Here is a 26,045-nt window from a genome sequence, read left to right as displayed (position 1 = left end):
TGTACGCGAGAGGCAGAACCAGCCAATCCCTGCCGGGATAATCCCTACACCCGGCTAGAGGCCCGATTCCGCGTGTCTACGGACCCTGCTGGGGTCGGTGAGGTCGACAGTGCTCTTGCCTTCTCTAAACTTTCCCCGGCCTCCCCTCAGTTTCCTTGTACCTCCTGTACGTGGGCGGGGGCGGTTGGGTTCCCGAGAGCCTACTTAGCGAGGCTAAACTTACAGAGGGACTTTCTGTAGGCAGCGTTAGGGGTTGTGGTGACGCGGTCAGGAAATTCCTTAGATGTAACCAGAAGGCTCCGAGAGCGGGATGGGGAGAATCTGGACCCTTCCCCAACGACAGCCGCTTTTCCCTCCTGCTCCTTTCTGAGTCTCTTACCCCTAACGCAGGGACGCTGCGGACGGCGGGATGTCCTGGTCCGGCCTTCTCCGTGGCCTCAGCACGTCCCTAAATTATGGTAAGTGGAGGGCTTGGACGGCAGAGACGAGGCTGGGTGAGGGTTAACCTCCCCCCCCCCCCCACCGGACTTGTGTTCCTCTGCCATGGCCCCGAGGGAATCAGGGTTTTAAATCGGGAATGGATACACAGTGGGTTTTGGCGGAGCTGGGGTTGCAAGTGCAAGAGGTGGGAAGTAGTTGTATTGAGGGCTACTGTGCGTCAGGTGGGTATCAGGAGTTTGGGTAGGTTATATCTTCAGCAAATAATGTTAAATACTTCCTGTGGGTGAAACATCCAGGCAAGACGTTGGAGTCGTTCATTCAACTGATATTTTTCGAGAGCCTAGTACATGCCAGGCATTGCGTGGGACACTTTATGAACCTATTTTTTCCCCCACAAACATCAAATGCTTTTCATGGGCCATGCCCTTTGTGAAATATTCTACTCACTTAGTCACTCTGGAAACCTTTATTAAACATCTTCTTTTTGACACTCACCAAGGGTCACAGGGCTGGACAAGACAGACCTGCGCCCTGCTTGGGGGATCTGGGCTAGCTTGACATGCATATCTCATGGGAGCCTCACACAGGAGGGAGATGTGATTATGGTGCCCACCAGACAGATGAGGACACTGAGGCACTGAGACATGAACAGTCTTGCTCGAGGGCACACCCCTAGGAAGACACTTCTAGGAACATCTCCTTCCCTTTGAGGATTCTGCTGTAACTTGAGGCATAAAGACACATGGAAATGGAGAGCAAAGCCAGGACCTGCCCTGGATATGGAGGGGAGTGTGAAGTTTGGGTGGGAGAGGGCATCCGTTCTAGTGGCAGAGAGAGAGGATGCACCTCAAAGCCCAGCTCTCTGGGGGGAGGATATAGCTCAGTGGTAGAGCGCATGCTTAGCATGCACAAAGTTCTGGGTTTAATTCCCAGTACCTCCATTAAAAAAAGAAAGAAATCAAGGCCCTGGTCTGGGATCTCCACGGGGGTACAGCCCAGGGCTGTCTCAATCACCACCGTGCGTCCGTTTCTGGGGCCAGGACTCAGTAAGTGCTCCATGAATGTCTGGAAGAGAATTCAGTTATCTCTGAGCTTTCTTACATCCTACTTACTGTCCACAAGCAAGTGCTGTCGTCTGCCGTAGAAACCTATTCCGTCCCCTTTCCCCAACCAGCAGCCACACTGCTCTCCTTTTCTGTTGGTGTGTTTGTGGACACAGGCTAGAGCCAGGAGAGCAAGGAGGCGAGTGGGGAGATGAGGTCAGAGAAGTAAGGGGCGGACCCTGTGGGGCCTCATGGGCCCCTGGCTGGGGCAGGGGGTGGGCATGGGGATTTGGCTCTTGCCCTGACTGAGATGGAGCCACAGGAGGGCTCTGAGCGGGGGGTGGGGGGGGGTGGGGGGGGGGTGTGTGATCTGACCCAGGTGTCCACAGGGCCCCTCTGCCTGCATGTGGGGAGCACACAGTAGGAGGAGGAAGGCTTGGGAGACGAGGATGGACAGGACCAGCGTGGATCTAGTGGGGGAGCGGGGGAAGAAAAGAGGGATTCTGATCGGTTTTGAAGGTTCCGTTGACAGGATCTGCTCACGGGGATGGGAGTGGGGTGAGGTGCGATAGTAGGAGACCCAGGGATACCCCCTAGGGGCACTGTGGGGCGGCATGAGTTAATGCAGGTATGGTGCATAGAACAGTACAGCGCGCAGTGTGAGCCTGTTTGTGTTTATTATGTTTAAATAACATTAAAATAAATAAATGTTCTCTGCAGAATAAAATGAGTTAATCCATGTAAAATGCTTAAAATAGAACCTGACACGTGAGGGAACTGTTATTACTCTTACCCGTGAGTACCGCTAGATGTACACACATGCATCCTCGCGATGTGCCTGCACCGGTCCGCAGAACACCAAAACGGAGTGGCTGATGCTATTATCTATTCACTGGGATAACGGACCCCACTCTGCTCTCCGGTTGTGTCTCTCCAGGACTAGCCCTGGTCCCCCAGACCTGGGCCACGCGCCCCATGGCCACCCTGAACCAGATACACCGCAAGGGGCCTCCGAAGTTTCCGCCTCGGAAATTGGGCCCCACGGAGGGCCGTCCGCAGCTGAAGGGCGTGGTCCTGCGCACGTTCATCCGCAAGCCCAAGAAGCCCAACTCGGCCAACCGCAAGTGCTGCCGCGTGCGGCTCAGCACGGGCCGTGAGGCCGTCTGCTTCATCCCGGGAGAGGGCCACAACCTGCAGGAGCACCACGTCGTGCTGGTGCAGGGCGGCCGCACGCAGGACCTGCCCGGCGTCAAGCTCACTATCGTGCGCGGCAAGTACGACTGCGGCCACGTGCAGAAGAAGAAGTGACTGCGAGGGACACGGCGGGTGGGTGTTCACGCAGAACGGCAGCATCCTCGGGGAGCTGGCCCAGCTCTAGAAGTAGCCGGTCCTGGCTCAAACCTCGGCCACCTCTTCCCTCAGAGCCACCCTTAACCCATAGTGGTCTTGGGTGTGAATCAGAAAAAGGCGCCCCTCTCCCAACACCCTTGGACAAGACGCTTTATTGCCATCTGCTGGCGAGGGGTTCTAATAAACAGACCACCCCCATGGTTGCGACTGGACCCTCCTTGTATGGTATTCGTTCTCCGTGTGGTCTTGGCAACTGACATCCCCTCTGGCCTCAGTTTCCTCCTCCAGGAAAAACAGTCCCACCTGCAGTATCCCCTTTGTTGAATTTGATGAAGAGTAAACTAGACGTTTTATGTGCATTAACACGTGCGATGGCTACTCTGTTCAGGTGGGCAGCACCGAGGCCCAGTTCCCCTTCCTGCAGGCAGAGGGAGGGCCTGGGCAAGAAGGCCCCGCTGTCAGGCTTCCTCATCAGAAAAGTGGCAGTAATTGTAATGCTGGCAAGGAAAGGGTGTTGAAAGGATTGGATGGGGTGTGTGACTCTTCTCGGTTATTCTCAGACACACACACTTGGCTTCAAATCCTGACTCCACCTCTTCGTTGTTCTATGACTCTGGGTATATTTGTTCCCCGTTCAGGCTGCAGTTTCCTACCTTGGAAAATGGGACTGAGGGTAATGCTGACCTCACGCCATCCCCTGCTTGGCCATGTTAGATTTTTAAGGTTTGGGAGCTGTGCTATTATCACCAGGCCCTGGAACCCAATTGTGGTACAAGTCCGGCCTCCCCTACTTACTGGCCATGGGACCCAGGGGCTGATGGGCAGTGCTGGGGGAGGTTGTGCGGCCCTGCAGCTGAACCCCAAAGCAACAGAGTTCCCTTTGATGCCCCTGTTGGTCCCCTCAAGGACAGATTGCCCCGATTGACCTCTGCACCCTGCCAGCAATCGCCTTACCCCCAAAACATGCTGACGAGTGACTGGCCCAGACTGTCGGCAGCTTTCCCCCTCTATTAGAAATCCTGGTCTGGCCTTTGTTTTTGACTCAGTCTATCAACTGATATCCACACATGAGAAAAAATGTGCAGGTAAAGTACAGGTCTCTAAATTATTCTTTGATGCCCCCTGCAGCCCCACCCCCAGAAGCTGGGGAAGCAGTGGCCAGCTGGGTTTGATCCTTGGTTTCTTGAACAGCATGTGGGTCACTATGCTGAAGCAGCAGAGAGTGGGGTTCCCTGGAGGTGTGCCAGCAACAGTCCACGTGGGACCGCCACTGTCCCCTGGCATCCTCTGGATCCTGGCTGCAAAGCTGCACTTGATTGACATCAGTGACTGGCAGGTGGCAGCATGTCCCCAGAGGCCAGATCAGGCTGGTTAGCTAGGACAGGCGGATCCTGACCTTGACGCTGGAGTGGGTCACGAGGGCGCCGTAGTGTCCCACCCAGGATCGTGTGTCTCTCCCATACTGCTCAAAAGACACATAGCGGATTCCCTTGCCGAAGTTGGTGAAGACGTGGGAGACCTGGGTCGGGAAGGAGAGCAAGAGGCTGAGGTCCTGAGGGCTCCTCGACAGATACTCCCGAACACCGAGTAAGTGGTACCCGGCTCTACTCTGGGTACGGGGGATACAGCAGTGAAGAAAGCAGCAAAAAGGTCCTGCCTTGGTGAAGCTGACCATCTAGTAGGAGACTCGGACCCTGAAAACAGATGGGGGAAGGGCAGAGGGAAGTCTGCAGGAGGGTGGGGTTGTACAGTGAGTAAGAGCTGCACCGAGATAACATCTGAGCAGAGACTTGGAGTGGGGGAGCCTTTTGGGGATCTGGAGGAAAAGTGTTCAGGGAGATAAACAGTGCAAAGGCCCCGTGGTGACAGTGTGCCTGGAGCAGGGTGAGGGGAGAAGTAGGAGATGGGGTCTGGGAGGTAAGGGGCAGATCATGTGGGGCCCTTTGGGCCATGGAAGGGCTTTGACTTCCAGGTTTTTTATCTTTTGCAATTATTTTTAATTGAGAGAGAGAAAATTCACCTCACTGTAAAATGTATCACTTAAAACTACAATTCAGTGGTTTTTTGGTATTTTTGAAATGTTATGCAACCATCACCACTGTCTAATTCTGGAACATTGTCATCACCCCAGAAGAAAACCTTGAATCCATTAGCTGTCACTTCCAATTCCTCCCTCCCCTCTCCCCTGGCAACCACTAATCTGTCTGCTTTCTGTCTTTATGGCTTTGCTTATTCTGGACGTTTCATATAGGTGGAATCATACAATATGTGGCTTTTGTGTATGGCCTCTTTCCACTTAGCACAGTGTTTCCAAGCCTCACTAGTGTTGCAGCGTGAATCTGTACTTCCATCCTTTTGACAGCGGCAGGACGGGACATTGGCTTTTGCTCTGAGATGTAGCCACGGGAGGGCTACAAGCAGGGGTGTGTGTGTGATCTGACTCACTTTTTAATGGGATCTTTCTAGATGCTGAGTCTGTGTGTTGGGCTGGGGGTGGGTGGGAGGAGATCAGAAGTGGAAACCGGAAGACCCCCCCCAAAAAAAAGGTTACTTTGATAAATGAGGTATGATTATGGTGACAACTTATGCTCAAGACCCAGCCTGGGCTTGCTTTGGGCCCTGCACGCTTCAGTGTGACTTTGGGCGAGTCACCAAACCTCCCTGCTTTAGTTTCTTCGACTCAAGTAGGGGGATGGAACAGGGACTTAGATTTACCACTGCATTCCCAGCAACCAGAGCAAGGCTCAGCACACAGTAGGTGCTCAATAAATGTATGTTGAACAACTAGGCTGTTGGGCTAATGAAATGAATTAATGGGTGAAACTCTTGGGACAGGTCTGTAATAAGGGCTCAGTGATTGAACAGAATCTGAGCGGGGTGGGAGGTGGGTGTGCCTTGGGGCAGGTCAGGGGTGGTGTGGAAGAGGGTCTGGACCCACCTGGCGGCAGCCTCTCTCAGTCCACTGAAGGACTGGGTTGGGCGAGGCCGAAAACTTGACCACTTCGTTTTCGTACACATCCAGGAGGCGGACCCGGAGTCGGTAGATGCAGCCACAGTTCTCCCGGGCGCCCCACCTGCCAGGTGGTGGTGAGCCTTGATGCCCCCGCCACCTACTCAGGTCTCTCAGTGGGAGGGAGGCTGAGGGCTGGGCTTCCCCAAAAGGATGAGGTCAGGCCTGGGAACCTAGGGGAAGGAGCCTGGGTGCTCCTGGGTCAGATTCTGTAGGCTTTGGGTCAGGTGTGTGTTGTGGGAATACGACATCTGAGGAGGAACCACAACCTGGGGGAGGAGCCTGTGGGTGTGGGAATCTGGATGCTCTAGGGTGGCCACAGCTCTGGGGAGGAGCCAGAGCCCCACAGAAGAAACTGGATTTTCTGTGGAGGAACAAGATCTTGAAGGAAGCACCCAAACACTTTGGGAAACAACCTGGGTGCTCTGGAAAGGAGGGGGCTCATTGTGAGCCCACAGGCTCTGAAACTAGCCAGTGCCGCATCTCAACTCTCAGGGCATAATGCTCCCAACCTCTCTCAGGCCTTGGGTCTAGGGTCAGGGCTGAGTTGTCCTGGGAGAGGGGGATGCTTGTTTCAGACTTGAGTCAAGCCAGTCAGTGGCCCCTATGCCGACAACCCTGGGGCCTGCTGCATAGAAGGTGGGGAAGAGAGCAGAGTGGGGACTCTGGGCTCACCAAGGCGCCGCCCCTCCCTGGCTCTGCTACTGTGAGAGCATCGCTTTCCCCGCTCTCAGCCTCACTATGAAGGGGGCACAGTAGCAATGCCAGCCAGCCTGTGGGGTTGGTGGGGACATGAAATGAACCCCTTCTGCTGAACTGCTGCTATCACCGTTGATGCTTGGGGGCAGGTCACCATTCTCCACTTACCAGTCGGCCACACAGATCTCTATCTGGGCGCTGTCCAGCAGTTCCTGCCACATCCCCTCCATCACCAAGTCCACAAGCTGCCTCTTGAAGCACCATCTGGGAAGGACGGATGGTGGGAGGAGGCAGGGCGGCAGAGTCCCATATTTCAAGTCACAGCCCAGAAATCACCTCCTCCCAGAAGCCTCCCCTGATCACCTTGTCTAAAGCAGCCCCTCAGGGTTGCTCTACCAGACAAGATGTATGATGAGCTGGGCATCCCCACTGGCCTCTCAGATCCTCTCCACCATTCTCCACCCTGCTCTGGGCTCCAGAAAGGTGACCGTATGCAGGCCTGCCCCTAATATGTGGGGACCGGGACATGAGTACAAACGGAGGGCCACACACTAGACATCTGAGCAGGGAACTCTGGGGTCTCTGACAACAAGTTTGCATTGCCTGTGTGGGCAGGTCTCCCTCACCCTCTGCTTCCTGTTGGGTCAGCCAATGGGAAGCTCCAGCAGGAGATGGAAGAAGAAGAATGTGAGATCAGGACATTTATTCTGCTGGCTCCCTCCCAAGGGAATCATCAGGGAACTGTTGTGTCTCTCAACAAAAAGGCACAACCCCATAGTGCCCTCTCCTCACAGCTTTCTCTGTCTTCACGTTTCAGTAACTGTTTCCTCCTCTTACCCCTGCCAAGCCTAGGATGGTAATGTCCCTTCCCCATACTGTTACTAGCCTGGTCCTGCAGTATCTTGTGTTCTGCCTACACCTTTGTAAAGAGTCCATCTCCTCTAATCTCAATGTGCCATTATAACAGAAATAGTGTTTTTTTCAGAAGAACTGATAAACTGACTAGAACAGAACAGAGTGCACAAGGACAGATAGACCAACGTATATATGGGAACTTCATAAATTAATAAATGTGGCACTGCCATTCCATGAGGAAGAGATGGATTCTTTAGTAGATAGTGTTGGGAAAATTGGCTCAATATATTGGGGGAGGAGGGGAACTGGATCCTTACTGAACATCACATTCAAAGGTAGATTAAAGCTCTAAATGTGAAAGATTAAACTACGAGTTGACTAGAAGAGAGTATATAGGAGAATACTGTTAGGATCTAAGGGTAGGGAAGGATTTTTTAAACAGCATTTCAAAAATGAATTCTAAAGCAAAAAGTTGAATTTGATCACATGGAAAATAACATAACACCAGGGACACAGTCAAGACGTGTCACAGTCAGATAGTAGACGGGGAGATTTTGGCAATGTCCAGGATGGGCAGGGCACTGACATCTAGAATATACAAGGAATTCTTGTGTATCGATGAGAATAAGAGCTCAACCTTAATAGAAAATATGAACAGGCAATTTACAAAAGAGGGAAATGAAAAAGCTAACAAACACATGAAGAGATGCTTAATTATTAGTAAACTGAAACATGCAAATTAAAATAGCAACAAGATATCTATTACCTCACGCCAAACACACTGGTAACTACTAGAAAGCTGGATAATGCCACATGAGAATAATTGACTGTGGGGGGAGGGGACAAGGAAAATGGGCATGGGGTATGAGAATTAAAGAATCAACCGATCATTCAGACTGTTTTGCTATCTTCATAGCATTTATCATAACCAGCTCTAAAGTCAGATCACCTGGGTTCAAATCCCAGTTCCACCATTTACTAGATGTTAGTTACCCTCTGTGCCTCAATTTCCTATTAAAAGGTGTAGATAATAATAGTATTTGTGTTATACGGTTGTTGTCAGGATTAAAGGAATTATATGTAAAGCATTGGCATACAGTAAGCCCTCTAAATGTTTGCTATGTTGTTGTTTTTATTTTACTGTTAACCCTACATCTAAAAGGGAAATAAAAAAGAGCAGGTTCCTGATCTTCCTAAATTTTTCTTGTATCTCTGGCATATAAAACAGTGACTGGTACCTGGCAGGTCCTCAGCAAATATTAGTTGATTGACTGACTGAGTAAATGAATGAGGATAGAAGAGGGGGAAGGTGGGTGAGGGTGAAGACGGTGGCGTAGGGTCCCCTTTCTTACTCGTGGCCCTTGCCCCAGCGATCAAGAGCCACTCACTCGAAAGAAGTCACGAAGCAGGTCTGGGAAGGAGCGCCGGGCACCAGTGTTAGGTTCTTTTCCACCGCCCAGCCATTTCCGCCATGCTCCACCTCCCAGCCTCTGAAGCCCTCTGTGGAATATAACAGAGTTGAACACAAGGGATTCACCTGCCAGCTCGCCCAGCAGAGACCCTGCCACCACCTAATCTGTCCTGCCCCCAGTTCCTCCCATTTAGCAGCCTGCATTTTTGGTCCCACCCAACGACCGTGTCACTCAGGCCTGCCTATGTACTCAGCTTCTCCTCAGCTTCACTCAGCCTCGTTCCCGGTTCTCTTCCCTTAGTTCTCTGAAACTACTGGGCTTCAATTCTGGCCCCTCCCCGGGCTCCTTCCACCAAGGCCATACTCCCTCCTACCAAAGCCTCAGGGCTCCTCCCACCCTGGTCCCGCCGATTCGCTCAGTTCCCCTCCTCACAGCCGCTCAAGGCAGCCTTATATTGCTAGGCAAGCCCCGCCCCCGCCATCACCCAATCGGCTTCCCTCAGCCCTCCCCTCTCTCCTCCCTTTAGCCACGCCCACGGAGTCTACAGCTGCTGCGAAAGTCATTCCTGCCATGGCTCTGCCACTTGGCTACCTCTGTTCTGTCCCGAGCATCCATTTCGACTCCCTCCACTGCCCACGGCCCCTTTCCTCCAAGTATCCCGGCCCCGCCCCTGTCTCCTCCGTCCTGGACACCCCCACTCACTCTGCCTCTCCTGGCCCCCTAGCTGCCCATCCTTTGGCTCTGGGCCCCGCCCCGGCCCCGCCCCGTGCGGTTAGGCCCCGCCCCAGCACCCACGCTCTCCACACGAATTGAAGATGAGGTTGCGGCCGAGGGGCGCACGGAGGCAGTAGCGCGCCAGTGCGCAGAGCGGGAACTCCTCCTCGTCCTCGCTGTTGGGCGGGCAGCGCTGGGCCACCGCATAGAGTGCGCGGCCCTCCGCGCTGCGGTCGCGGGCCAGCTGTAGCAGCCACACGGTGGGCCCGTCCACCACGTCGCGCCAGGCGCGGCACACTGGGCGGCAGCGCGTCACTAACGCGCGCGGTGGCACGTGGCTCAGCACCTGTACGAGCAGCTCCGGGGGCAGCGCGTCCAAGGCTATGGGCGGGTCCGCGGGCAGCCGCTGTCGCGAAGGCAGGGCGCCCATCTCCCGCCGCCGGAGTCCTACAGGTCGAGAGGGTTCGGCGGGTCAGGGCAGTCTGGCTTCCCTCCTCCTCTCCTCCCAGGACGCAAGTGCCCTGCGGCTTCACCGTGACCTCACCAGGCACACGAGCATCCAAGGGGACTGCCACGCCACGAAAATCTGGCATCTACTTCCTGCCACTTGGCTCCGGAGGCGACCGGCTTCTCTGCACCTTTCCCCCTGGCCTGATCACGACCTTACCAGGACTGCTAACCAGGGCCTCCATCCCTGGCCGGTGCACTTGTGTCAGGGTAAGCACTTTATATATGACCACATGCACACTGAAGACTTGCAAAAAAAACAAAAAACAAAACAAAACAAAACAAAAAAAAACCCACCCAGGAGGAAACCATTTCCACCGCATCCCCCAACCTGTCCCAACTCTCGGGCCTTTGGAATCCATGACGTGTCTTCAGCAAAATCTGTTTCCTCAACCTCTTCACTAAACATTCTTGTCACCTTCTTGCTTTTAACCAGAATCTAGCTCTCCTGTGGCCCTTCCAAGTGGGTAAATCTCCTTGCTCCATGGTGCTGCTTCCAGACCATTCTCCCTTCCTCCTCCCCCAAATTCCCAGCTATCAATTTCATTATCAGAGTAGATCATTTGCCACCTTGTGCATCATCTGCTGACCCAGATCGGTACTCCTCACTTCGCCATGATTTCAGCTCCAGGCTCACTACCACTCATTCTTAGTGATTTCCATATCCAGATGGGTGATCCTTCCTTCTGCCACCCGACTTCTCTGTTCCTTGACCTGCTGTGTGTCCTCTTGGCCCTTTCCTCCCATAGTCACAGCTACACCTGTCTCAACAACCACTGCCTCCTTTAGAGCCTCAATCTCAGGCTTCTCATTCTTCTCCCAACATGTCTTCTTTCCAGCTCTCTCCCTCCAGTGCCCTAGACCTCCCCCCACCAATCCTTCCAACCCACTATGACCTCCCCTTTGTCCCTACCTCTTTTTCACTGCCCCACACCCCCTGGAGTCCTCATTTCTTTCCTATCCAGCCTTAATTCCTTGGTTAATCATTAAAAACATTCTTTGCATACACTTGGCCTCCTCTGGCTTCCTCCTACACATGACTCTGGTTAAAGCTAGCCCTCCACCTACCTGGGCCTGTTACCACACAATTTTGGGGGTTTTTTAGGGGGTGGGTGGGGGTGGATTCGTTTTATTTATTTATTTTTATAGGCGGTACTGGGGATTGAACCCAGGATCTCGTGCATGTTAAACATGTGCTCTACCACTGAGCTATACCCTCCTCTTTGTACCTACACGGTATAAAGCAGCTAAAAACAACACAACTCCACTGGCTGGTCTCAATTCAAGTTTGTGAACTTCACCCTCAAACATGCCGGTAACGCTGCCTGTCAATCAGATTACATTTCTCTTAACTACTTGCTCTTCCTCTCTGTAGATAACTTCACCCTTCTTCTCTGTCCTCTAATACATCACATCCCTTTCCACCTCTTCGCTCTCCCTCTTGCTTCTTATTTTGCAGAAAAAATAAAACTGATGAGAGGTGAACTTCTCCCCACTGCCCCACCTACCACCTCTGTGCCCCGTGCTTTCTTTCCCATTGTGACTGCTCCCACCCGTCCTGCCCACCCTTGGCAATGGTCTCATAGTTCTCCCCTCCCTCCGTGGCACCGTCAGTGTCCCCTGATCATCCCCCAGCCTCACAGAGCCATCTCTCATCTGAAAACAAAAGAAAATTTTCTTGACTCCGCTCCCCACCTCCAGCTATGGCCCCATCTCTTCGCTCTTCTTTATAGTAAAACTTCTCAAAAAAGTTGTCTACACTCACTGCCTCCATATTTTCTACTCCCGTTCTCCCTTAAATCTTCTCTAATCAGGCTTTGCTTCCCTTCCCCATCCAGAAATGTCAAGGTCACCAATGATCCCCTCCCTCCCCCTACAACCACCTCCTCCACCTCTGCTCAGTGCTGAGCCAACAGCCACTGTTCAGTCCTCTATCTGTCAGTAGCACCTGACACAGCGGGGTGACCCCCTCTTCACTTGGCTCTGGGCCACCACACTCCTCTGGAGCACTCCCATCTGCCTGATGGCTCCTAGTCAGGCTCCTCAGCTGTTCCTTTTACCTCCCTCTGATGTCACAGTGTCAGGGATCAGTCTTCGAGCCTCCCCTATTCTCCATCCATACTCCCTCCCTTGGGGATCTCGTCCACTCTTATCACCTCTCATCTGGACCCTCATTGTCTCCCTGCTCCATTCCCCAGTTATCTATTCCCCACTAGCAGCCAGGTCAGGTGTGAACACCTGAGTCAGGTGCTGTCCCTGCCGTGCTGAGCTCTCCTGTGGCTCCACCTCACTCAGGGTCAGGGCAGGGTCCTCACTGCAGCCAACAAGCCCCATACAGTCTGTGCTCATCACCTCCTTGCCCTCTTCTCTCCCTCACTCACTCTGCCCCAGCAACACCAGTCTCCATACCTCAGGGCCTTTGCACAGGCTATTTCCTCCACCTGGATCCAGAGAATTTCTTTGCTCACCTCCATACTTCCCTTCAAATTTTTACTCAAAGTGTCAACTTCTCCCTGAGACTTTCCCTGGTCACCTTATTTACAATATCAGGGCCTCATGATCATCCCCTACTCCTCCTTCCCTCTTTCCTTACTATATTCTTCTCTAAAACTCCTATTATCTTCTTACATACTTCCCCCCACAGAAATATCTATAATTACCTAAGTAAATCTTCCTTATTGTCTGTCCCCCAACCACACAGTAATCACCACGAGGGAAGAATTGTTGTTGCTTCTGCATATGGCGCACTACAGTGTCCACACCAGTGCCTGACCCATAGTAAGTGTTCAATAAAGAGATGCTAAGTGAACAAACTCGAATGCATCACCACGACAGAAACCTGCTGCACAGATGAAGAAACCGAGGCATGGGAAGGGGAAACACCTTTACTTAACAGGAACTCAGGGATTAGTTCAAGACCTAGTGAGAAACTTATTTCATTTTCCCATCCAGCAGCAACAGCCTAAGTAGGGGAAGTTTTTGTGCCTGGAGCCAGCCAGCCTGGGTTCAGGTCCCTGCTGTGTCTCTTGCTAGTCATATGACCAAGGGCAAGTCATTTGATCTCTCTCTGCCTCAGTTTCCTCTTCTGAAAATGAAGATGTTAACCATACCTACTTCACAGGGAGATGAAACAAGGTAATATTTGTAAAGCACTTAAGAAAAACCACTGGTGTCTCATAAATAAAAGTGGTATTAATATAAAATTAGACACTAAATCATGTTAGTTGCTATTATTATTATACATCATAAAAAGATCACGAGCAACCATTTAGCTATGATATTTTATCTGGTGACATTTATTGAGTCCTTACTAAACCGCTGTGCTGAGCATTTAAGCTGATCATCGCACTGATTCCCATCAACGTGTTTTAATGGAGCAAACATCCTCCAAGGCTGCCCTGGGTTAAGAGGCTTCAATGATCTAATGCTTGCTATGCTATCTAATGCCAGTAAGTGCTTGGTTCATGCCAGCTGTTACTATTTTTAAACAAATTGATTAAGGTCTTGTTAAGAATTAAGCACGAATCAGGCAAGTGATCTATGGATATGATAAAAAATTTGACTCCCTGTTGACCCTACTACAGAGGACTGAAGTTGTAGAGACAGGCTTTAGAGACCAGGTGTGCTTTGCCCCAGGAGGTTGTTAGTTGCATTAATAATTAGCTGTGATTTACAAGCAAGCTCGCCAGCTTGCCAGGCATGGATGTGACACTCACCAGAGTGTAGTCCCCTGGGTTGGCTCTCCTTGGGAATGTGCCGGTCACTGGTGAACAGGGGATCTCCGGAGCTGGGGGGTGGTCCCCTCACACAGTGAAGGCAGCCAGACTTCACTGAGGAGCAAGGACCTTTAAGTGATGTACCGATGAGCCCTGGGTATACAAAGCATTTATTTGCGATGCTCTGCTGAGGGCCATGAGGTGCCTTGTAGCCACCATGTCCACATGGCTGAATGCCAACTACTGGCTGGGTCAGACTGGAACACAGACGGCATGGCACTGCCTGCTGCCAGGGTGTCTGGGAGGGTGTGTGTGTTTGGAGGCTATTGTATTTATTGGTTGTCACAGTGACTGGGAGATGCTACTGGTATTCAATTCCAGAGACCCATGATGCATGGCAGATCGTATCTTCCCAAAATGGCTAGAACAACATATCCAACTGACATGCTCTTCTGGGACTTGACCATTCTCCATTAAGTGGAGTCCATACCTCTCTCTTTGACATAGGCAGGCTTTTGGGACTGCTTCACCTCTCAGAGCACCGCAGAAGTGACATCAGTAAGGGATTTCGGAGGCTGGGTCATCAAAAAGGATACAGCCTCTGCCTGACTCTATGGGGATGCAGGAGCCCCCACTTCAGTGCTGTGCTTCTAAACGTTTGACAACTGGCTCTCCAGGGGAAAAAAGGAAAAGAATCTGAGTTTGCAGCATTTGCTGATTTCTGTGGTGTAAATACACCTCCAACGGCTGAGAGCAAGCTACCAAAAGGACGACCCTGAACCTTGGAGCTGGAAAGAGCAGTCCACCATCTGCTCTCAGCAGCTGGTTGCGAGCCCACTCCAGGACACCACCGCCCGAGTCACCATGTAAGACTGGCTGCCCTGAAGTCATCACGGTGGAGATACCACATGAAGGTAGAAATGCTTGGGGAGCCCCAGCTATGTGTCTCCCCATCTCAGGTGTTAGGTGGAGGAGCGAATGAGCCCTCCCCAACCACTGCCCATGGGCACCTGCACCGCATCCCCTGATGGCTCAGCTGAGCAGTTCTCAGCGGCTCTCGGTCTAACTCCTGGGGGCTCCCCCATTTCTCTATCTCCACGTGGTCTCTCCCGCTAGAGTACACTTTCCCCAGAGTAGTCATTCTTGATAAATAAAAAATAACATAATTTCATTTTTTTTGGAGGGGAGGAGTAATTAGGTTTTATGTATTTATTAATTTTAATGGAGGTTCTGGGGACTGAACCCAGGACCTCATGCATGCTAAGCACATGCTCTACCACTGAGCTATACACTCCCCCCTTACAATTTGAATTTTAACAACTGTATACATCTGTGCAACCATCACCACAACCAAGACAGGGGGCATTTCTGTCACTCTAAAAGGTTTACCCCTCTTCAGTCAACCTTCACCTGAACCCCAGCCACTAATCTGCTTCCTGTCACTATAAATTTGAGTTTTCATTTTCAGAGTTTCATATAAATGGAATCATATAGTTATCAATTTACTGCCTCACAGCTCTAAGTTGTTAAATTGAAGTTTGATCCTTTAAGTCTTTCTTTTGCCTGCTGATAGGTTAAATTTTTCCAGTAGAGGGAGCCAGAGAGGTGTGGCAGAAGGAAGGGGGTTTGTTTCCAGCTTCCAGTCTTCGTTCCTGGCAGGCAGCTTCTCCCCACGCTCCCGGGGTGTGCCTGCCTCTCCAGTGGCTGGCATCCCTCAGCCAGCACCTTCCCCTGGCACCTGTCGCAGGGGATTTCCTAGCTGAGTGCCTCTAGTGAGGTACTCCCTTGTGAATGGCTTTCCCTCCGCATTCTAGAGGACCAATTTCTGGCAGGTTCCAGAGGGTGGATTTCCAGGAAGTTCCACAGGTGCGGCACCAAAGGGACTCCTTTACCCTTTAGTGAGCCATGTCCAAGTGTTCTCCAAACACATCAGGGTTTCTGGGACTGTCAAGGACAGCCTAGGACTGTCATCTTTCTCAAGTTCTCTCTCTTAGATCTTAGGGGTAGTGGCTGCTCCTTATATTTGCTATTTATATGTTCATTAGCTTTCTCTTTATTTCTTACTAGCTAATCCATCTAACTCTAATTCCCTGCTATGGTTACTAATTCTTTTTTTTTTTTTTTTTGGCCCTGCAAAAATATTCCCCTGAAAATTAACAAGGTTACAAAATTCGGATCAACCTTACTCCTTCTTTATCACAGTAAAAAATGTATGATTAATAATTCTGTATCTTAAACATCCTCCCTTCAAATTACTGGTAGTTTCAATCTCCCGACTGGACCCTGATGGATGCATATGGTATGTGCTCCCTGTGTCTTCTTTCCTTCAGCATCTACACTGCGTGATTCATCCACATTGTCGCCTGGATCATCAAGAGTTCACTCGTTTTTATTGCTGAGTGGTATTCTGTTGAATAGATAAACCACAATCTGTTTACCCACTCACCGTGATGGACACTTGGGTTGTTTCCAGCTTGAGGCTATTATGAATAAAGCGTCGGTGAACATTCATGTACAAGTGTTTGCATGGATGTATGTTTTCATTTCTCATGAGGAAATACCTAGGAGTGGAAGTCTTGGATCACATGGTAAGTGTGTGTTTCACTTTACAAGAAAACAGCCAATCGTCTTCTCTGCAAGATTGTGCCATTTGCCTTCCCATCAATAACATACAAGAGTTGCAGTTGCCAGCACCTTGTACTGTTCGTCTTTTAAAATTTTAGACAGAGTGGCTTCCTTTTCATGCCTTTGGGAGAGTTCCCTCTACCTGACATTCTCCCTTACTAATTTTAATTCTTTACTCTTGAACTATGGTGCCAGTGTTGTTTCTAACCTGCAACAAATGGTTAAGAAAAATCATTGATAAGACAAGCTTCTACATTCTTTGCTCTTTAGAATTATTTGCATGTGCGAAGATTCGGTGTGCCTTCCCCTTCAAGAAGGCAGACTGAGCTATTGATAACCAGGGCCTGTACTAGACTGTAAGAGCCTTTAAGTAGATTTTTTTTTTTAAAGGGACTCTTTCTGGGTGAATGCAAGCCTGGTGATTAGAGAAAGGGCTGGATGTGAGTGGCCACCCATACCACACCCTGGCTGGCCTTGTAATAATAACAGCTGGTTCTGTGCTAGATGCTCTCAAAACAGAATCCCAGGAATTCCAAGTTCAAACGCCTACAAGAGACGGGCCATATCCTAAATGAGGCCGATTGGGTGGAAGGAAACAGGGAGAGGTGGAGCCTCGGGCAAACCGGAGAGAACAGCCCAGGCCAAGACTGCGGGCCCGTGCTTACTCGGGCTGATTAACTGCCAAGGAGGAAGGTGGGCCCAGTTTGGCCTCATTTTCCAGTTTGTCAAGAGACTGGAAATCTGCATTTTTCATATGCAGTCACCCAATTTTTAAATGTTAGCAATGCACTTAAAGAAAAAAAAATTAAAGCACAGTGTGGATCAGATGAGACAGATCTGCAGCCCCCGGGAACTGACGGAGGGTGGCCTTTTGTGGCTTCTGTCTTATCCCAGGTGATCTTCACACCATGAGGAAACTGAGGCCCAGAGAGGCAAAACCACTCACACGAGGTCACACAGCAGTCAGAAGTGGAGTGGCAGTGGGGATCTGGGCAGTCTGATCTCCCTCTCCAAGGGCATCCTCTTGATGTACAGCAAAGAAAGTAAAAAGCAAAGTCAACAGGAGGGACACCACCACCAAAAAAAGAAATGTCGATAAATTTCTGAAAGAGAAAGCAGACTGAAGTGGAGGGGCTAGGATAGAACCCAAGGTGGGGACAACAGAGCCTCAAGGACCCCCCAGAGGCTCTGTGCCCAGAGTCAAGGGTAGAAGTACAGATTAGGAGTTGAGAGGGCAGAGTGATGACAGAGGTCAGTCCATCTTTGAAAAATCAATGCCTATTTGCACCCTGCTCCCTCACCTTCCTCCCCGATGCTTTGCCACACAGATCTCTGGCTGCCCAACACACACAGGAAAAACAAAACTATACTGGATAATTGTTCTATGAAAAAATGGCATGGTGTGTCTGGGAGGTGTGCAGGCTTCGAGTGGTCCTGAGTATAGCCCTCCCCGCTCTGGCACCTGGGAGTGAGCTCCCGGCAAAGACTGGCTTCCTCCATGTCATCATGAACAAGTGCTGCCTCCCCAAAACACAAGGTTCTCAGTCACCCCTTCAACAGGACAAAGAGGCCAGAGGGAAAGCAGCACTATATTAATGGCAGCCCCAAATCTCATACCAGTTGCTTTAAAAAAAGTCACCCAGACCCTTGTTGGTTGGAAAATGTGATTGGACAAGCAAGGATCATTAGACGCTTGAAGGAAACTAGCAGCCTGAAAGAGAAGCATTAAGGTAAACGGGCAGAGCAAGAGTGAACTGACCCCAGAGGAAACAGAGACAACTCAGATGGCCAAAAGAACACAAAGGAAAAGAAAAACCCTAATTAGTACACTCAGGGCTGGCTTCAGGCTTCATGGACCTGTGACCTGGGCAGGCACACATGGTCCCACACTTAGAAGGGCTCCAAGCCTGTTTTAATGCTCTGCTGTCATCATCTTGAAATTCTTAATTGTTTTTAGGCAAGGGGCCTATATTTTCATTTTGCACTGAGCCCTGAAAATTATACAGCTGGTCCTGGGTACGCTTAGATTTGAGAAGAAATTGAAAACAAAACAAGAACAGGAGGTGGGGAGGAATAGTTCAGTGGTAGAGTGCATGCCCAGCATGTACAAGGTCCTGGGTTCAATCCCTAGTACCTCCATTAAAAATAAATAAATAAAAACCCAATTACCTCCTCCCACCAAAACCAAAACAAAACAAAACAAAAAAACAAAACAAGAGACTATAAAAGGAGGAATGTCTTCAAGAAGAAAAAAAAATTCCAAGAAATATATTGGATGGGTTAGAAACAGGAAAATCCTTCTTTTAAAAGGGAAAAAATAAAGCTATGAGAAATAAAGAAACAAAAAACTGTTTAAGAAAGTCATGGTCCAAACATGATATGCACTAAACTGTATCCATATTATGTCCATTTGACAAAGTATAAGGAATCTGTTTGACCTGGAGGCTAGAGGTATTTTTCTTACATTAGTCCTGTTTATTGGTTTTCATGGGAAAAAGACTTTTTGAGATATAATTGGCATATAACATCATGTAAGTTTAAAGTATACAATGTGTTGATTTGATACATCTATATATTGTAATATGATTACCACCCTAGCATTAGCTAACACTTCTATCATGTCACAGAATTATCATTTCTTTTTTTTCAAGAACTAATGCCTTTTAATTTAATGGTACCTTCCTCCCCTCCATTTCTCTTTTTTTTCCTTTTTTATTGAAGTATAGTTAGTTTACAATATTGCATCAATTCCTGGTGTATAGAATAATGTTTCAGTCATACATATATATATCTACATATATTCCTTTTCACATTCTTTTTCATTATAGGTTGCTATGAGATATTGAATATACTTCCCTGTGCTATACAGTAGAAACTTGCTGTTTATCTATTTTATATAGTTAGTATCTGCAGATCTCGAACTCCCAGTTTATTCCTTCTTACCCCCTTTCCCTGCTAGTAGCCATAAGTTTGTTTTCTATGTCTGTGAGCCTGTTTCTGTTTTGTAAATAAGTGCATTTGTATCTTTTCATTTATTTTCGTGATGAGAACATTTAGGATCTGATCTCTTAGCATAAAGGCTGTCTTTTCAACAAATGGTGCTGGGAAATCTACATGCAAAAAGATGAATTTAGGCCTTTACGTCACACCATACACAGACATCAACTCAAAATGAATCACAGACCTAAATCTAAGCATTAGAACTATAAACATTTTAGAAGAAAATAGGAGAACATCTCATGATCTTGGGTTAGGCAAAGATTTCTTAGCTATAGCACCAAAAGTATGACTCATAAAATAAAAAAATGGATTAATTAAACATCATCAAAATTTAAAACTTTTGCACTTTTAAAGACACCATTAATAAAATGGAAAGACAAGCTTAGATTGGCAGCAAGTATTTGCAGATCATATATCTGATAAAGGACTTCTATCCAGAATATTAAAGAAAAAAACACTTAAAATTCAATAACAAGACTAACAAACCAATTAAAAAATGGACAAAAGCTTTGACTAGACATTTCACCAGAGAAGATATACAAATGATTGATAAGTACACAAAAAGATGCTCAACATCATTAGTCATTAAGGACATGCAAATTAAAATCGCAACAAGACACCATTTCATGGCCACTAGAATAGCTATTATTCAAAAGGTTGGAGAGGACACGGAGGAACTGGAATCCTCACGCGTTGCTGGTGGGAATGTAAAATGGTACAGCCACTTTGGAAAACAGGCTATTTCTTTACAAGTTGAACATTAAAAAAAAAGTTAAACAGAAACTTTCCATAAAATCCAGCAATTCTATTACTAGGCTACCTACCCAAGAGAAAAGAAAACATCCTTCCACACAAACACTTGACTGCAAAAGTGCATAGCAGCGTGATATACTTGGAAACAATCCAAATGCCCATCAGCGGCTGAGTGGATAAACACAATGTGGTACATCCATACGATGGAATACGGTTCAACAATAAAAGGAATGAAGTATTGTATATGCTACAATATGAATGACCCCCCCCAAAACAGTATGCTAAGTGAAATCGCCAGACACAAAGGACCACATACTGTATGATGTATTCATAGGCAATATCCAGAAAAGGCATATCTCAAGATACAGAGAGATTAGTAGTTCCCTGGGACTGGGGATGGGTGTTAACAGGAATGACTACAAATAGGCAGAAGGGATATTTTGGAGGTGATAGAAATGCTCTAAAATTGGGGTGATGGCTGGACAACTCTGTAAACTCACGAAATCACTGAATTGTACCCTTAAAAGAGCTGAATTTTACGGTATGTAAATTACACCACAATAAAGCTGTCAAAAAAAAAAAAAAAAAACCCTCCAAAAACCCTGCAAACATTACAGTTAAAGCATGGAAGACTTAAATATGGTAACAGAACAGACTGTGGATGTAATCAACCTTGACAGTGTGAAAGCAAATGTACAGCTGACAAAAGATGGGAAATGAAAGGTGGGGGGCGGGGAGGGGGAGCTGAAACTTCTCTCACTTACTCAGTATCATGGGAATCCGAAGTTGCCAGAATAAAAAAATACAAGCGAAGCATAAAATTTAAAGCTACCAAGGCAAGTAAGAAATGATCTTTAAAAAGTACAATTATTAAAAAATCGATGGCGCACACACACAGTAGATTAAAGACCATCTTTCATGGCAGACAGTAACAGATGATACTGAATTTCCTTATTTCTCTATTATTTCACTGTCATCACACTCACAGTCACTCAGCGGCCTTCTGGGCCACATCATGGGTGAAGTAGGAGGCAAAGTTACTTCGATTTGGGGGATATTCTAGTTTAAACATCATGAACATCATGTATATTAAAGAATATACTTTAAAAAAATCGACCAGCCAGTGCAATATCACCATAATTTACTTAAAATGCCATCAGTGAGAACTCCCACACGCTCCTAAGGGAAGTATAAATTAGTCTCACCACTTTGGAAACTAGTTGGGCTTTTTTTTAACTCAAGTTAGAACTGTGCCTTTGGCAGCAGGTAGGGGTATAGCTCAAGTGGTCGAGTGCGTGCAGGCACAAGGTCCTGGGTTCAATCCCCAGTACCTCCTCTAAAAATAAATAAACCTAATTACCGCCCCCTCCCCCTCTGCCAAAATAAAGTAATTAAAAAAGAAAAACAGAAATGTGCTTTTCTTATAACCCAACATCTCAGACCCCAGAGCCAGGACACACAGACTAGAATATTCACGACAGCTTTTCTCCTAAAAGCTCCAGCCTGGAAAGAATCCAGGTGCCCATCCGCTGTAGGTTGTATAAATAAATTAAAGCAGTCACAGAATGGAATGCCACGTAGCAATAAGAAGGATTTAACTACAAGTAAACACAACAGCCCCGAGGAAACTGAATCGGAGTTTTGGGTGAAAGATGCCAGTTATAACAAGTCACCTAGACTGAGTCCCAGGACAACCTGACATCCTGGGTTGCCAGGGGCAGTCCTTGTCTACATTTTGTGTTCCAGCATAATTAAGGTAATTATTAATAGTGACCCCTATTCCTTCCAAAATTTCCTAGTTTGGATGATAAGTTATATACTCATACCAGTGGTTCTACTCTTAGAAAGTTCATAAACAGGCTAAAATAATATTATCTACAAATGTACACAGGATACTAACACCATATTTAAAAAAAAAGCAAAGCAGGGACATGAGCATCAAAAAAGTCAGAATGCTGGTTCCTGCTGTGGGGAGGGAGAGGGCTATTAATCAGAGAAAGATCTGGGGGCTGGCAATGTTTTCCTTGCTGACCTGTGTGCTCGTGACATGCTTTATAATTATTTGTTAAACTGTACATATATTTTTCATGTACTTTTCTGTATGATTGTTATATCTCGCAATTTAAAAATTCTTAATGCTATCAATGAACACCACGATTATTTAAGTCCAAGAAGGAAATAGTCTGACGGCATCTTAATGCAACTAATAATTCAAACTTATCAACGCTTTCTTTGTGTAAGGTGCCCTGGAAGATCCTCTGTGTGCATCATCTCATTCCCTGGAGGCAGTGTTGACATTTCTGGGGCATCACAAGGCTGGCAAGGGACATTGGTCTGGGGAACTGCTGGTGACAGCCTGTGGAGGAGGTGGCACTGGGGAGAGGTGACACATTGCCAGTTCTACATCAGTCAGCCTGGGATAGCCCCAGCCCCCCTAACTCCAACTTCTTCATGAACTTGGGCAAATGGCTTTCCGTCTCTGAGCATAGATTTCCCCTCCAGAAAAGGAGAAGTGCGCAGGTCCACGTTTCCTCTCCACAATCCCCAAATCCAAAAGCTCTGAAAACCAAGTCTTTCCCAGACCTGTTTGGTGGTGGAGCTGACTGGAGCTGATGTAACGTTTTGTTTATCCCACTGGGTATGAACATGCATTTCACTGAAGAAATATCCGTGTGTCTGATTACACGATGCTCCCTAGCCCACTAGGGGGTCTCATGTAATGTACAGGATGGGTTCCCTAGGGCTTGCCTCATATTCAAAAAGTCTGGACTCCCAAATGCATCAGACGCCAAAAGTTTTAGCTAAGATACTGCAGACTTGTAACTCCCACCTCTCATGGTGATGGGGAAATGAAACACGATCAAGGCTTGGTCCTCAACAAGTGTTAGCTGTTACTGTGAACTTTGTGACAATGATTAGCAGTTAACATCCAGCTACAGGGAGTCTGTGCCCATACCTCCTTCGGTCAGAATTAAACAGCCACTGAAACCACGACTGCAGGAATGTGTGCCCAGGGCAGACGTGCTGCGGAAGTAATGGGATGAAACACAGTAGGACACAAAATTTCACCACTGGCCAGATCAGAGCCACTGGGCGAATTCAAAATAGGAAAAGAAAAGGCCAACTTCAAAATCTACCTCTAGACAAAAAGAGGTAGAAGGAAGGGCCCAGTAGCAGTTATGATGTTAAGAACAGTTATTCCCGGTGAGCAGACTATATAGTTAAGAAAAATCCTTCACAAAATATTAACAGCTACTGTTAACACACACTAACTGCTCTATGCCTGTGGGAAGTGTTGTACAAGATCTCACACAAGTCTTACCAGCAACCCCATGGGGTAGGCGCTGTTTTTCAGCTGGGGAAACTGAGGCTTGGAAAAGGGAAGCAACGAACCCAAGGTTACCCAGCAAGCAAATGGCAGACTGGGGATTTGAACCTTGGTGTGTTGGACTCCAGGGTTTGTGCCACGGTGCAAGTCTTCAACCTTAGTTTCTAAATTGTCTTAGTTTATTTTCCTCAAATTTTACCATAAAAATGTCACCATATAGAAAAGTTGAGAAAATAGTTTAAATGAGTGTATGTTCCATATGACACCTCTATAGGTCTACACTACCGCTTAACCTACCAAGAGAAATCCACTCTGCTCTCTAGTATTCAGTCCATGGACACTTTTCCCCATCATCCCAAGGTCTTCTGGAGCTGTTTCTTCCTAACAAAGTTGGGGCTTACACACTTCTGGGGGTGCTCATGTCTCTTTAAACACTTTTAATCTAAAACACTGCCCCTGCCTTTTCCATTTTTCTTAAAGAGATTATATTACTTTTTTAAAATCTTTTTTTGGTGGGGGGAGGTAGTTCGATTTCTATATTTATTTATTTTTTAATTTTTAACGGAGGTACTGGGGGTTGAACCCAGGATCTCATAAGCAGATGCTCTACCACTGAGCTAGATCCTCCCCCCTGGAATTATATTACTTTTATCACAGGAAAAAAATTAGATAGACTCATTTCTATTTGATTTGTGAACTATATGTATAACTTGATTGGATTGAAAAATTAGCATTTAAAAAATATAAAACCTTTATTAAGAAATTTTTTTGGTGGGGGGAGGTAATTATGTCTATTTATTTTTAGAGGAGGTACCAGGGATTGAACCCAGGACCTCCTGCATGCTAAGCATGCACTCTACCACTTGAGCTATACCCTCCCCCTTTATTGAGACTATTTTTAAGCAGATTCCTCAGCCAGGCCTTACAAAAAGGGATCAGCAGATTATAATACATATATATATATATATATATTTAATGGAACAAGAAACAAGTATACAAAAATTATTTTATGTTACAAAAGTGCCTACAGAAACGAAAAGGAATGTTGTGATCATATAGGAAGGACGGAAACTGTGGAAATGATGAAAGCTGTCTCCAACTATTTTTAGCAAAGGATTAACAGACATGGTCTAAAAGTTGATAAACTAAGACGTAACAATGGAAGAGTTTGCTTTAAAGATTTGCAACTACCAGTGGAATAAAAAGCAGAAAAAGGATTAAAATGATGCACCACGGATCACAAGTTACTTTTGCCATTTTTGAAGAGTAATTTAATTACGTAATTTTTAATTGGCTGCGTTAGGGGAGGCGCTGTTTAAAGAACTGTTGTATTTCATGCAAATCTTTGTCCTATTTGTGTCTTATTCTTATGTTACTGGGACATTAAAAAAAAGTGTTATTTCTTTTAAAAGTAGATTGGTAATACTGCAGTTTTCAAAATAGGGGGTAAAGAGCTGCTGTCTAATGTTGAAGGAACAAGATACGGAGCGGTAACAAATTTTACAGAACATTGCAAAAGTTAACTTAGAACAAAACTGAAATTGGCCGCTAAAAACATACTGTGCCCAAGTTGCTAAATTAAGAAACGGTGCCCTAAGATCTTCTGATTCACATATTTTTTTTTTTCCTGCCAGCCAGAGGAAACAAAATCCAGAACTGGTAAAAAGGAATCTGGCCTTTCACCCGCTGCTGTGAACACGTGTTGATCGGGTACGTATTGGAGGGGGATTTATTAATGGTGGCCTCCACGGACCAGCAGCCGGGCGGAGAGGCGTGGGTGGGCTTTACAGGATCAGTTTTACCAAAGCCCCTCCGTACGATCTGAGGCTTTCAAATGTTCATTTGTTTAACTATGGACTTAAAGGGGCAGAAGTTGGCTGGAGCAGCCTACGACTGGAGGAGGGCTGGCGAAGGGGCTCTGGGGCACAGGACTCCCGGGACATGCCCCTCCCGGCAGGGCATGGGGCGGAAATCGTTCCCGGGGCGCCCCAGCTGCGAGTGGGAACAGGGCGCGGGTCCGGACCTGGGTCCCTACCTGTCCCGGCGCTCACCTGGAGGCCTACTTGGAGGCGGCAGCGGGCTAGGATCCTCTTCCCACCCTGCTCTGGGAGGCAGTCGGGGGGCTCCCCAGGATCCGCCCGGCCCAGGGAGCCCCGGGACGGGCGCTCAGGGCAGGCTGTCCTCTCCCGGGGGTGGTGGCTGAAGTCTGGCGCCGGGGGCGGGCGGCTGGGAGATCCGGCGGGCGGGCGGCAGCGCCGGGCCAGAGGCAGGGAGGGGCGGGGTCTGGGAGGCTGCAGGCGGCGGGGGGAGGGCCCAGCTGCCCAAGGCTGACGCGGAGGGGACCCAGCCCCCGAGCTCTGGGATCTGGGGCCCGCTCCTCGGAGAGTCTACGCTTTCTCCACGTAGTTACTTGCTGCTCAGGCGCCCCGCCTGGGTCAGGAGACCCACGTCCCCCGGTGCTCACCGCAGGCACCTCCAAAGGGCAAGTTCCACCTCCTGCCCTGGGACCGGTCCTAGCTGCCCCCTCCCCCCAAATCCCGTCATTCCTTCTTATTGCAGCCACCTGCCTACAGTCGCCTGCGCCGTTCAAAA

General features: G+C 48.1%; 2 protein-coding genes across 8 annotated transcripts; one reads left to right on the top strand and one right to left on the bottom strand.

Annotated features, from left to right (window-relative positions):
* Positions 1-3: 3 nt before the first annotated feature.
* On the top strand, positions 4-3,034 carry MRPS12 (mitochondrial ribosomal protein S12). Of its 4 annotated transcripts, none has more exons than XM_010947215.3 (3): positions 4-93; positions 391-458; positions 2,422-3,034. In XM_010947215.3, the coding sequence occupies exons 2-3, from the start codon at positions 410-412 to the stop codon at positions 2,790-2,792; spliced, it is 420 nt and encodes a 139-aa protein (XP_010945517.1). In that variant the 5' UTR covers positions 4-93; positions 391-409; the 3' UTR covers positions 2,793-3,034. The 4 variants fall into 4 exon arrangements, with proteins under 4 accessions (XP_010945517.1, XP_045366815.1, XP_045366816.1 ...); XM_045510859.2 differs by having other exon boundaries at positions 9-97; XM_045510860.2 differs by having other exon boundaries at positions 24-102.
* Positions 2,143-26,045, bottom strand: LOC105062827 (F-box only protein 17). Of its 4 annotated transcripts, XM_074369698.1 has the most exons (7): positions 25,505-26,042; positions 13,748-13,900; positions 9,606-9,971; positions 8,787-8,898; positions 6,712-6,807; positions 5,773-5,908; positions 2,143-4,353 (listed from the first exon to the last, which is right to left on the bottom strand). In XM_074369698.1, exons 3-7 carry the CDS (start codon positions 9,952-9,954, stop codon positions 4,210-4,212), a joined length of 837 nt encoding a protein of 278 aa, XP_074225799.1. In that variant the 5' UTR covers positions 9,955-9,971; positions 13,748-13,900; positions 25,505-26,042; the 3' UTR covers positions 2,143-4,209. The 4 variants fall into 4 exon arrangements, with proteins under 4 accessions (XP_074225799.1, XP_074225800.1, XP_074225798.1 ...); XM_074369699.1 differs by lacking the exon at positions 13,748-13,900 and having other exon boundaries at positions 25,489-26,045; XM_074369697.1 differs by lacking the exon at positions 13,748-13,900 and having other exon boundaries at positions 25,505-26,037.

The sequence above is a fragment of the Camelus bactrianus genome, chromosome 9, assembly GCF_048773025.1.
Source record: "Camelus bactrianus isolate YW-2024 breed Bactrian camel chromosome 9, ASM4877302v1, whole genome shotgun sequence".
Classification (NCBI taxonomy): domain Eukaryota; kingdom Metazoa; phylum Chordata; class Mammalia; order Artiodactyla; family Camelidae; genus Camelus; species Camelus bactrianus.
This window is presented reverse-complemented; position numbering and strand designations above follow the sequence as displayed.

What these genes read in the sequence shown, in the direction of transcription:
- MRPS12 (XM_010947215.3), top strand. Translation starts at nt 410, where the DNA reads ATGTCCTGGTCCGGCCTTCTCCGTGGCCTCAGCACGTCCCTAAATTAT. An exon ending in CAGCACGTCCCTAAATTATG is followed by an intron (nt 459 to 2,421) that starts GTAAGTGGAGGG and finishes GTGTCTCTCCAG; the next exon opens with GACTAGCCCTGGTCCCCCAG.
- LOC105062827 (XM_074369699.1), bottom strand. Translation starts at nt 9,954, where the DNA reads ATGGGCGCCCTGCCTTCGCGACAGCGGCTGCCCGCGGACCCGCCCATA. An exon ending in TGCTTCGTGACTTCTTTCGA is followed by an intron (nt 6,808 to 8,786) that starts GTGAGTGGCTCT and finishes CGTCCTTCCCAG; the next exon opens with ATGGTGCTTCAAGAGGCAGC. An exon ending in GAGATCTGTGTGGCCGACTG is followed by an intron (nt 5,909 to 6,711) that starts GTAAGTGGAGAA and finishes ACCACCTGGCAG; the next exon opens with GTGGGGCGCCCGGGAGAACT.